This window comes from Cydia splendana, chromosome 5 (genome assembly GCF_910591565.1).
Source record: "Cydia splendana chromosome 5, ilCydSple1.2, whole genome shotgun sequence".
Taxonomy (NCBI): domain Eukaryota; kingdom Metazoa; phylum Arthropoda; class Insecta; order Lepidoptera; family Tortricidae; genus Cydia; species Cydia splendana.
In genome coordinates, this window is record NC_085964.1 from 3,429,920 (window position 1) to 3,443,468 (window position 13,549).

The 13,549-nt window shown below is 35.1% G+C and overlaps 1 protein-coding gene across 2 annotated transcripts in view; it reads left to right on the plus strand.

Annotated features, from left to right (window-relative positions):
- LOC134790442 (leucine-rich repeat neuronal protein 1-like) overlaps nucleotides 1-13,549 on the plus strand; it is a 341,152-nt gene that overhangs the window by 133,856 nt on the left and 193,747 nt on the right. For both annotated transcript variants that reach the window (XM_063761247.1, XM_063761246.1), the window contains exon 3: nucleotides 12,672-12,722. In XM_063761247.1, coding sequence (XP_063617317.1) covers nucleotides 12,687-12,722 — 36 coding nt within the window. In that variant the 5' untranslated portion in view covers nucleotides 12,672-12,686. The remainder of the gene's footprint in view (nucleotides 1-12,671; nucleotides 12,723-13,549) is intronic.

The window sequence follows — 13,549 nt, forward strand, 5'->3', positions numbered from 1 at the left end:
AACTCCCAAGTCTCCCAACTGTGGTTCAAAACAAAACTAACTCGACTATCTTCTTTCAGATGTTAATATTATTTGACTGTTCTGAGGCAAAATATTTTCATAAAAGGAGGAAAAAGTACTATCTGATGTTCCTTTATTCCTCTCTTTAGAACGATAAAAAAAAAGAAAAAGATAGAAAAAAGAGTTTGGTATTGTATTGATAGTTAATTACGAGTTGAACTTCTAGGTAAGTTTTATAACTGAACTATAGTTTACATAGTGGTTTACTGTACTTAATTTTCATAGGTTTACGTTTGTCTCAGTCGCTTGGTAAAGAAGTTGCGCATTGTGATTTTCTAGAAGTAAGTTTGGCTACTAAAACTAGTTTATATTATATAACAACATTACTTACTTAAACTCATACAAATCAACTTCAACTTCAGCCTTGACCAGTCCATAGGTAATCACAATAACTTCTTACCAACTGCCTCATTTAAATGGTTACACCTAAATATAAGATATTTTACGCTCGATAAACGGTTTTAATATATTCAAAACCCCGTATTCACGCTAAAAGTACCGAAGCTACTATTAGACTGAATTATAAAGAGTCCGTTAATAAGTAAGTGCAGAAAATGAGCTCCGCAATAACTGGCACAAATCGCTCTTTGTGTGGCCCCGCTGCGAACGGAAACAAGACTATCAATTTCACGTTGATTGAGTTTCATGTGCTCAATTTAGAGACGATTCTAAACATTCAGCTAAGTGAGCCTTCCTGGTCTCAAGCGTCCCTCCCCATTCGGTTTGGAGGTTTAGGAATTCGCAAAATTTCCAGTGTGGCTTCCCCAGCCTTTTTAGCGTCCACTCATAGCACGTCTGGTCTCATAGGAAATATCTTAAGGGCTTTGCCCACAAACTGTGAGATCGCGGGCTTTGAGGACGCCAAAAATGCTTTTAAAATTGCTTGCCCAGGCAAACAATTTCCAGACAACCCAAATTCACAAAGGAGTTGGGATAATGTTTACTGTGATTTAACTTACAATACTCTCCTAAACAACTGTACAGGTCCAGACCGCGCGAGGCTTTTGGCGGTCGGAGCCCGGGAAGCCGGTTACTGGCTACATGCCCATCCTTCGCCCAATACTGGTACTTTCTTGGATCCGGCCTCCCTTAGACTGGCGACTGGTTTGCGACTCGGGGTTTCGGTGTGTACGCCACACATATGCTCTTGTGGCACGGACGTGGACCGACTGGGACACCACGGATTATCTTGTCAAAAAAGTGCAGGCCGTTTTTCGAGACATGCGTCGCTTAATGACATAGTCCGTCGGTCTCTTGCCACCATCAATGTGCCTGCTCTTCTTGAGCCGACTGGCATTATCAGAGATGATGGCAAGAGGCCCGATGGAGTGTCCTTAGTTCCTTGGAGCTTGGGACGGATGTTGGTGTGGGATGCTACCTGCGTAGACACACTGGCACCGTCCCACCTCCAACGGACTACTGTAAAAGCGGGCGGAGCGGCGGAAAGCGCCGAAATTCTAAAACGTAACAAATATAAGAGCCTCGGTAGAGAGTACCATTTTGTACCATTTGGTGTTGAAACTCTAGGTCCATGGGGTCCCAGCGCGCATAAGTTGTTCGCAGAAATCGCGAAGCGTCTGGTTGACGTAACTGGTGACCGAAGAGCTGGCGGCTACCTCGCACAACGTATCAGCATTGCGATACAGCGAGGAAATGCCGCCAGCATCCTTGGTACAATGCCTCAAGGGCCTATTTTAGATTTAAGCTAGTTATTAATTTCGTTTAGTAGTACCACTGTATATATATTGTGCTCAATTAATGATTGTCTCGAGTCTAGATATTACTTATACAGGTTTATTAAACGCCTGGTATATAACATATAACTCTTTGCGGCCGCCTTTGCTGCCATTAATAAATTAGTTTACCCCTCGGCGTAAAAATCTGGGTAAGGTATTTTGAGGCATGAAACCTTAAATTACTAAACCTGTAATTTCAAGTCTAGACGTCATTAAAGATTTAACACTTCGTCAAATATTAATTAACTAATGACACACGAAGTTCAAAGGTGGCGTAGATAATGTAGAATATAGGCTACTACCCTAGCCAACCTGCAAGGGTTAAGGTGGGGCATAAAGTTTTGGAACCACTGTTTATAGCCAAAGCCATCAATTTTCCAAATATTTTAACATTAAGACAAATGTACAAATTCACTAAAATAATAAGAAACCGGTATTTTTTGTATGGGATCGAAAACAGTATTTGGGCCATTTTATTTAAAGTTGTCCCCTACACTTTTTTTTCATAATTGGGATTTTTTATGTTATTTCTACTCAGAATCACGAGCTCTTTCTATCCTAATAGGAGAAAAAAAGTGTCCCTAGGTTTTATTCGCATTCCGTTACAATTTTTTCATAGACTTTGTATGGCGGTTTCGGAATGGAAAGATCGAAAAATGTATGGAAATCTTGGGACACTTTTTTTCTCGTATTAGGACCAAAGAGCTCATGATTCTGAGTTGAAATAACATAAAAAATCCCAATTATGAAAAAAAAAGTGTAGGGTAGTGTAGGGTGTACTTTAAATAAAATGGCCCATTTTTCGTTCTTTGTTAATTATTTCATTTCTAATTGGGCAATCTAATAATACAAAGTCGTAACATAAATACACAACTGAATCCTACATTCCGAGTTGAAATTAATCCAAAAAATATGGTTATATCGAAGTTTTTGCAAAAAACCGGTTTCGATTCCTGCCTCTACCTACCTGACTCTTTGTAGAATTAAAAGTACCTAAACGTAATTGAACTTACTACGAAAATTACACATAATTAGTAAAGTCGCCATAAAATATATCGGAACGGCCAAGGTGTTCACAAAATTAGAACACGTCTCTATTGTTAGGGCGTTAGAGTGCGTGTTCAGATACTTTTGAGCGCCTTGGCCGCTCCGATATATTTGATGGCGACTGTACTAATAATATGCATTGTGCAGCAATTGTGTAGCAATAATCCGTCGGGATTATTATATTTAATACCTACTACCTATATGTATGCGTAGCCATTAACAAGTTCAATGGCCTCCATCTAATTAGTACCATAAATACAACCAACAAACCGGACCTTCTACAAGGTATACATTTTACAAGGCGTGAAGTACCAACGTACAGCGGTCGTTATAATTACCAAATTTTATAGCACTCTGAGCAGACGGGACGTTTTTCGAACTTTTTTAATAAATTACTAATCCCATTTCAATATTGAACTTGTTAGCTATAAATTAAACGGACAATACGGACAACTTCGGTATTAATTTGTTTGGCCCTTAGGTTTGGCCATTGCCACGGTTAAATAGGATTTTTCTAATTTATTCGATGGTATCGGTAATCAAGAATCGATTCTGGAATTAAATGTGACATTTCTCGGAGGTCGCGAGGAATACATAAATTAGAATAAATTAAATGAGACGCAGTAAGTCTTGAAGAACGATGTACATATATAATTAGTCAAATGACATATTATGAAACACGACGATAAGTATTACTTACTTAGAATATTTTTTTATATTTATTTGTTCATTCATAAAACAATAAATAAATATATCATATTTTAGGACGAATAACTATACCCACATAATGACCTACATGATTGTTACCACTATCGCTTCCCAAACTTTCAAAATCTAATTCTCAATTCGGACACGTGTTACCAACACCTCAATGTAAACTGGGCCTTATTTATGGCGAGATTACACGCGTTCGAATAATTTTATAATCCTCGTGTAGCGCCCACAGATTTATGTTAATGTCAATAAGTGAAAATTTATCTAATTTTGGTCGGCTCTATATAAACAGTCTGCGCGTAGTATTACGCGTTGGTATATGAATACTTGATGTAGTTTATACAAATGGACGTTTGAAGTGTATAATAACATATATGAGTGATTTTCACTTGCTTATATGACCATTTTATAAGTATATTTTTAATACACTATCTATTATGTACACTAGTATATGTAGGCATATTAGCCGCTGCTGCTATGTAGTAGTAAGTAGTAGTAGTTTGGAAGTATGCGTCTACCTTTATTTATTTATTTAAACTTTATTGCACAAAATATATACAACAATGTACAAATGGCGGACTTAATTCCAAATGGCATTCTCTACCAGTCAACCATAGGGCCAAACAGAGATACCTCTACAATTGGTGCAGATAGAGAAATATATTGAGTGAATAAAAAAAAAGCCAACTATACCTACTTATAAACTTATACTTTACTTTTACTTTATTACCAAATTATGAAACATTTCAAGATCATAAGACCACCATATTTAAAACTTTATCATAATATTTAAAGTACCGATCAAAATCATCCGTCTGATTTATGAAGTAGGAATGTAACAACAATATTTTTCCTGTCCATAGAAAGCAGTACGCGGACCATTCTTTATGTTGGAGACATTGGAGTGCCACTCATCATCTTTCTCGCTTTATCTCGATCTCAACTCGTATCTCCATCACTTCGAGCACATCTTTTTATAAAAACCAGTAAATTGTGATACCTGATCACGCGTAGTTAATACGGGTTTCAAGGTCTAACTGTTATACTGGTGGTAAAGATATGTTATATAAGTGGTTCGAATACGGGGCGTATACACTGACAAGTTGACGTATAGATGCAAGGGATAAGGCGGGAGCGATGCTACTTATTACAAAACAGGAGATAAAAAAGTATATTTTTATAGAGTAGATAATCTTACCATACAATTAATAATAGCGTCTAAGCTTACATAGGTATAGAAAATATATTTGTAAATGTATAAAAGTGTTTTTAATACAGTTGCTCACAAAGTGCTACTTTACGTAGCTGTTTAGCGTGCGGAAAGTTGGTTATGTCGAACTAGTGCTTTTTACTTTTCCAATTTTTTTAAATTTATACTTGTTCCAATTCACGACTACTTATTGATGAGTGTTAATATTAGTTTCCTTTAAACGTCGTAATCAGCATAAAAACCTACTGTTAATGTAAGAATATGAAAAATATACATATTTCATATTTTAATACTTACCTCTTCATCATTATAACACGTTTATTTTTTAATATTGAATATTGAAAATTCCGTTCTTAATAAGGTGTCTGAATGGAACGGAATAGCTGCCAAACGCCCATAGATATAATATACTTAAAGACGACGTCTAAGCGAGCTGTCACTGTTACCACTTTTGTTTAGTGTACGATTAACAATGTTTTACTTATTTTTTCGCAACTGTATTAAAAAACGTCGTTCGATACACGTGCGGAAATGTCATTCTTCACTCGTCCCGAGTCTTCCCACTCGCCTGCGGCTCGTGGCAAGATATCTCGGTACTCGTGAAGTAATGACATACCTTCCGCACTAGCATCGAAATGTACTATTTTTTAACTCAAATTAGTAATCATTTAAGGTACTTATTTAAAGTGCCATAGTTTCTCTCAATAACCTATCTTTTCACAATTTGATATTGTTATTTTCTTTGTACAATTTCCGATGTTTCATTTACCCAACTTACCTGATTTCTCAACCGGCATTCCCCTACTGGTCTATTATATTCAATGTTTTACGTTTTAGTGATATGGATGGCTATTAGACTGCACGACTACCAAAACAAACTGGCTGATAGTGAATGACCTTTTGTCTTGAAAAAAAAAAACGCCGTACACTCGCAACCTTCACCACATGCAGCGCACCACCGCGGCAGACGTTCCGTCGCGCCACCTGGCGACCGACTCACCACTAAATTAAAATTTCGAACACCCGCCGTCATGTTTTCTTTTCCTCGGCGTATAAATTAAATGGCATTCATGTCCACCGGCCTGTAATAAGACTTGTTTCGCTCGTTGTTTTATTTTTAAACGTTTCAATTACTCCGTGAGAACTCCGGCCGGTCCCAATTAAAATTCGAATGAACATCAAAGGGATTTTGGTTTTGGAACGTTTTTAATACAAATGTGTTTTTGGATGAAAATTCGTTAACTCCGTGTAATAACTTTTACTTTTTCGCATTTTATTCTTTATACGTTACGCGAGTATCTCGTTCGGGCAACATTATTGCGAGGCTCTTTATTTTTAGATCAGACATAAATTCTCATTATTTATAACGTCGTATTACTTGGGGAAATTCCATTCACAACGCCATGAAAGCCTCCTGATGATAATAAATTGTAAAGCGAGAGTTTTAGGCCTTATTAAAGAATTAGTTTCACCTATAAAAGTATGAATGAAAGCCGCGATGAACAAAAACAAAAGCGCATATCTTAGTAAGAGTATGCAAAAGACACACAAGCAAATTTGAACCGTATACGTTACGCTTTTAGGCATACATCGGCGATGACAGACAGTTTATAAGGTCTCGTACATAAGAGTGAATGAATGACATATCCGCCGACGCAGTAAACCCGTTCAGGGTAAATAATGACAATCACTCATTTAGGTCTTCAGTGTTTTTATGTGTGGCAACAAAAACGACGTCTAAAGCCGGCGATTTGTATGCACGGAACGGAATATGGAGAGGTTTTTTAACTTCACTTAGCAAATTGTCTACATTTGTGAATAATTTATGCACACAGGCATGACAAACGATTTTGGACTGCATTGTTTACGCGTCAAGGCAGAATTTTGTTCAGGAAAACGCTAAGTATTTAGTTGATATTAATTTCTCCTCTTTAGTAAAAACATGCACGGTGCGCTGTGTTGAAAAGATGAGGAATTATGATAAAGTATGTACTGCCTCAGGCCTGCGATATGTTAATCTTCTGATTATTACAGGCTTTTTCTCTTTATTTGTACACTATTTTCTTACAGTAATGTAATGATTCCTAAGATAATTAAGATTCAACTCGGTCGCTAAACTTCGGCAAGTTTAAGTTCGGCTATTTTTGCAATTTGGAAGAAACCTGCGTTGTGGATTTTGCTATGGTCGTACATTAGAAAAATATATGTGAGCATTTAAAAATATTCAATATTTTTTATTACATAAAATAGATACTTTTACCAACTAACATAAAAAAATATTTTTATTTTCATGATAGCTGAGTTGAACATTGTTAATACCATTTTTAAAGCAGAGAAAGAAAATGCCTCCCCAGAACAGCAAATACATTAATAAAAAATCTTTTTAATATTCAAGTAAAATATCCTTTTTTCCGTTGAAATATTCTCCATCCAGTCATCCCTTTAAATTAAACGCAAAAATCCCCAAAAACACCCGAACCAATCAAAGAGCTCGTTCCGCAACCATCCATCAACACTAATCGAAACGCGAATCCATTCACCCATTCGCTCAGTGAACGAGTTGAGCGCATGCGTTGAATGAGCGGAAGAGCTGCGTCACTCTTTTATATTGCGCGCTTTATGCCCCCTAATGAGGTCGGGCTCAACTTATGGACGGTCGGTGAATTATGGCCAGAGTAATTAACATGTAGCTAACAGTACAGGGCAAATATTTGCTAATCGGCAAAACCAGTAAGCTTAAAAAGTTGCTAAACATGCAATGTTGCAAGCTGTTTGTTTTGTTAGTTTCCTACTTGGATAGATATCGCTATATCGTGCGCGTGAACTTGTGAATCGCACTATCGAGATTTCCTGGGTTATAGATCCCTGGGATTTTTTTTTAATTTGTTTTGGGACGTGTACAGTCAGCATCAAAAGTCGACCAACCTCTAATAGCTTAACAAAAACATGTAAGTCCCATGTCAATGAGACTGTGAATAGAGATAAATACATATCTACACTTCTAGATACTTTATCCAAGCATAGAACGGATGATTATGTCACATAAATAAAACTATATGAACCCAGCAACCCTGAACCCTTTAGGCAAAACTTTGACTCAATATCGCTAAAGAAAGAGATGACAGCATAACTTCTCCCAAATCCAGCAGATCCCTTATCAGTGTAAGTTTGTTATCGCCAAACAGGCGCACAGGGAAAATGCAGGCTATAAAATTGCTACCCAAATATTTCCCCATTATAAGATCTTGAGACGATAACGCTACACGCCCCGCTGAACGCTCCGCTTCAAGCGTCCACTCAGGCCTTACACTTAGACTAAGTTTGTCCCTTCTATATACAATAAGTAGCCCCCGGTTGTAAACCTTTCAATCAAAGTAATACACATGTCGCTATGACGTTTAGTTGGTAGCACGTTGGACCGGTAGTCCAGAGTTGTGGGTTTGAATCCCACGATTCTCACGTTGATTAGAGTTGATCGCAGTTAAATTTTTCATTGTGTTAGACATCTGTATTATACAATTTGTAAGTTAAAAGTAAACCCCACTTCCATCCGTGTCTAGTTTCTGTATCTTAACTAAACTTATCTTGTCAAAACTTATTTACAATTTTAATTTCACGTACAAAAATCAGTAAGTACATACCTAATGACCTAGTTACTAGGTATATTCAGTTAATAAATCATTAGGTAGGTATTATATATCGAAGGCTGCGCTCATCATTAATAATTTATGTTAAGTAACGCAACATGTGCCCTGATTGATGCTACGCAGATGATTAGCACATCACGTAAACATAACATGTGGTTAACATTGTTATTGTTACAGTTGTTATTAATGTCTGTTCGCCCTAAAAAGAAGTCTCTGAAGTAAGTCTAAAGATAGACATTTAGATACGGTTTTTTATTTCACTGAATATTTGATTGATTAAGTTACTATGGACTTGTAAAGTAACGCCTGATTCAAAGGATGTGCTAATGCTACATATTTGTTCGAATGAAGACTCGTTATTTGAGATATTGTTAACAATGTTAATTTTTCTGATGGTAAGCGGTTATCGTAACCTAGAGACACTTTCAACTCCTGTATTGTAACCTAATCCAGACACTTTCCCCTAAAACAACTCCCTTAAAACATTGTAGACATATATATTTAATAATAAAGCTTTCCTTGAAAAACACTGTACACGAAATTTTTGCGCTATCTCACTGACTATACCTTTTCTGCTAAAACGTAATTTCCTGTTATACCAAGAATAATGATATTTAATAATACAATTTTGCGTACATCTTATAGGCAGTGATATTATCTTCTTGGATAAAAGATCAATCTCAACAATCATGTTGACTAACCATTCTGACATATTACTGAATCATTCTTTAAGACTCCCATATTTAATCAAGTATCAAGATTAAGTATTAAGTTTACTTTAGAACTTAGAACTACACTTAAATTACAAAATGACATTATAACGTCACACCATTAAACTGACATAAACAAACAAGGCCTACAATCGGACCCAGACCTCAGTGACCGCCCGAAACTTTGAACATTAACAGACTAATATAATTTAGAACGGCCATCTTGGTCTGTTGGTCTGTTTTTGACAAACAGTTGCCGGAGCTATTCCCATTGCCAAATTTTCGCCTCAAATGTTACGTTCAAAGTTTGCCTAGAAATTTGGGACAGTCTGTACATTTAAAGGATGAAATACAGTTCAGTTTTATAAAGAAGTATGTACCCTTTGAGTTTGCTTAATGCATTGTTCAAAGAAAATAAACTTTACTGCCATAGTCGCTTACGTCGCTAACCTTAGCTTTTACGTTCAAGCCTCGTCAATAATGGCGTAAAGGATTCTCCGCCATTAAGTCCCTTTTGGGATAGTCCGTCACAAATGTGTAGGGTTGCGTGCGAAGTTCTAGTTGGGAAGAATGTGCGGTGGACCGTCGTAATGGTCAGGAAACGGTCGTGCTGACCCTAAAGTTTGAGGGCATGTGTATTGTCACGTGATCTGCGAATGAGGGAAAAAGTGAGATCGTAAATTTAGGGCTTTAGAGTAGGCTGGTGCGTGTTAGGAATTGAACAGGCTTAAGAAATGAGGACAGAGATGGATGGTGAGACGTTGAGGACGGTGTGCGATGAAACCTAATTTTAGACTGTCTGGCTCTGGCTAGTTGGATACATATTTAACTAAAGCAAATTGAGGTCTGAACCTATTTCGCCTTGCAAGAAGGTAAAGGTGTGTGAAAATTTCTATTTCACACACGTAAAGTACAAAAAATATTTTCGAGGAAAAATTTCTTTTTACTTCATAATTTGGTACAGTTCTATGTAACTCGATACACAAAATAATAAGTTAACACTACAATATTTTGTTATAAAAATTAAATACTTACTATGAAAAACTTTATAAAACTGTCGATATCACCTTAATGAAAAATCTGCTTAATATTCTTTTACGTACACATTCCATCCATTTCCGCTTGAATTAATCTTACATACGTCACTATTTCAACAACATATCTCCTACAAGTCGTAACATAATTATGTAGAAAGCCCGTGTAATAAATGACATCACACAACCCTATCATAAATATTAATTACTACGGAAGGGTGGATTTCAAAATCCTGCGAAAACTTATGGTTCGGTCTTTATAAAAAAAACTAGTAGGTTGTGCGAGTTGCAACTTTTTTATATGTTTTTAAGAACTATTATCTTAATGTTCCTTCAATTACCATCTCCAATAACTTAATAGTTTTTTTTATATAAAATGTTTTATGTGTCTAAAATCATCACCGTCTACCGGAAAAATCTGAACCTTATTGTTTGCAGTGAAAATTATAGCATACCTATCGTACGATTGCGATTTTTCTTTTACTTATATCTTTTCCATGTTGTTGTTTAACGCATGGGAAAATATGCAATAATTCCTTCACCGAGAAAGTACATTTAAAAATATTTAAAATTTTGTCACGAATATTCGTCAACACCGTCATGGTAATGTCAATGTGAGCTTATCTCCGTGTATGAACAACGAAATACCGCTAAAGGTCCTTGCCCTATTTTTCACTTTAATATAGAATGCCAAAAATGATTTCACTATAAAGTCACATCATTGAATCGTGAGAAATATTACGAACAAATTTGTAAAACGTAGTTTGTCACAACAGAGCATCATCACCGTTATGCTTTGGTTTAAAAAAGTTACAAATGATATATTAGAAATAATTATTGAAATGAATGGCAAACTACATGAAGTTTATTGTGTAGCATAGACATTAACTACTATTATTCGTATTCTAGAAATAAAAACAAGAAACTCTCAAATCGTCAACACCATACCCATCATCACCGGGAAAAAATGACGACCGGTGATGATTTCATGTGTATGGTGATGACGGTTCTCAGAAACTTTTCTAGTTATTTTGCTATAATTCATTATGAAATTAAGCTGTATGTTTGAAAAACGTTCTCTATGTCTTCTAACACTATATAATGTCTACCGTATAAATGTAGAATAAATGTAGAAGAAGATATGACTATTTTTTTCACACTAGAGGATGGTTAGTTTTAAATAACATTTTGACTGAAGTAGGCAAAATTTAGGTCACTTAGAACGTAGAACATACAAATGTTTATTTTTTATTATCTAATAATGTAAATCGTGCAACTTAGAGTCTTTAATTGCATGTTAGTCGTGTTAAAACAAAGTATTTAAACAAGCAACATATATTAAGTTTTAGGCGACCATAGGCTACGGTACTGGCTCACTATCGTAATGGCCTTATGTTTTTTGATAATATTATATTAATTGATGTATATAATTACAGCAATTAATAATTATACCATTGGGTAGTCACCGGACCCAATACCTAACATTTTGTAACTTATGACATGCATTACAAGTAGGGGTCTTGCAACTTATAAAACACTGATTATATATTAATGTTTAGCTATTAAACAATATATATATGGATTTAAATCATTATAGCTATTTTTAAAGTTAATTAATAAAACAACAAAAATACAAACTAATGCAATGAATCAAATTATCAAAAAAAAAGTAATATATCATAAACATTAAGCTCACTGGTAAGCCAGCAATTTTATAATATGATATAAATACCAAATTATGCAGTAGATAAAAGAAGATGCGGGTTTAAACTGATAATAAGAGTACAATATTGTTAATATGATTTAACATTGAAAAAACCCAAAAAAATAAATGAATACATAAATTGCCTATTTCGGAATATAAAATATTTAAAATTATACAATAAAAATACTTGTTATATATTTATTTATATGAATAAAATGTATTTTTTATAATGTTCTAAAAATAATTTATGTAGCTAGTCTTATGTTCAAAAACATGTTATTTGTAATGTTTATTAAAGTTCTAAAGCCTTACAATTAAAAAAAGTTTTTGTTTTTTTTAATACGTTTTTAATACATATATAAATTAGTTCCCAAATCGTCATTACCGTACATGCAGTGTCATTACCGTCTATAAAAGAGTCATTACCATACCATGATTGTCATCACCATCTTGCGTTTTTATTTTCCGAAAGCGATAACTTCAAATATAAGCCACAAATGATTGTATAAATACCATAAATATCCTCAATATACAGCCCCCTATTACTTTACCCAGCTAGAATCGTGTTAAATTAAACATTTAAAAAAAATATTTTTTTGTATGGTGAAATTTTTGGTGATGAAATCCACCCGGAAACACAATTTCAAAATTAAATAAAACGCATTTAATTTAGTGTCAATTAACATTTAACTTTTATGGCCGATAAAACACCCGCATAATCTGCCTAGTAATTTGTTATTACGATAATTTTAATTTACGAGAATTGATATTAATATTTTATAGTTCATTTTCTTGTTTTTTGTTACAGATCGCTACCCCGGACATGATGACGAGAAATCAGGACCCGAGGCTTTGCGAGGTGAGTACCTACTAGTTATTTTCTAAACTTGGGCAGAAAATTATCATTTTCGCATTACTGGATCATGAAAACCTATGTTCCGAATGTTGATCGTTGAAATTCAAATTGAAAAGTCGTACACGATACCTATTCAAAATGTTATTTCCCTTCAATTTTCGAGGTTAAAAGACTAAAGAGCCTAATTTCGTATACGAGTATTTATCCACGCAACTTTCATCATACTTTTAGCTTATCTTTTAATGTTGTGGTATTAACAAGAACATAAAGTCTGCGTGCTTTACTAAGATTAGCAAACTATTTTCCACCGAAGTTTACTATAACTACTATACGTGTATGTATTATGATTATCTACTTAGCACATTTTATTTTTATTTCTTCGCTGCCACTTTTAGGGTTCCGTACCCAAAGGGTAATAACGGGACCCTATTACTAAGACTCCGCTGTCCGTCTGTCTATCTGTCTGTCTGTCTATATTTCACCAGACTGTATTTCATGAACCGTGATAGCTACGCCGTTGAAATTTTCACAGATGATGTATTTCTATTGCCGCTATAACATCAAATATGTACTAAAAACAGAATATAATACAAATTTAAGTAGGGCTCCCATACAGCAAACGTGATTTTTTGCCGTTTATTGCGTAATGGTACGGAACCCTTCGTGCGCGAGTCCGACTCGCACCTGGCCGTTTTTTTAAGTTTTTGACTTGATTATTTGCGACATCGTATTGTCCGATAGTTCAAACGAATAACGTACCAACTACAAATGGAACTCATACTGAACCACCATTTTTGTTTGGCCAGCGTATCGGGTTCCAGGTTCAATTT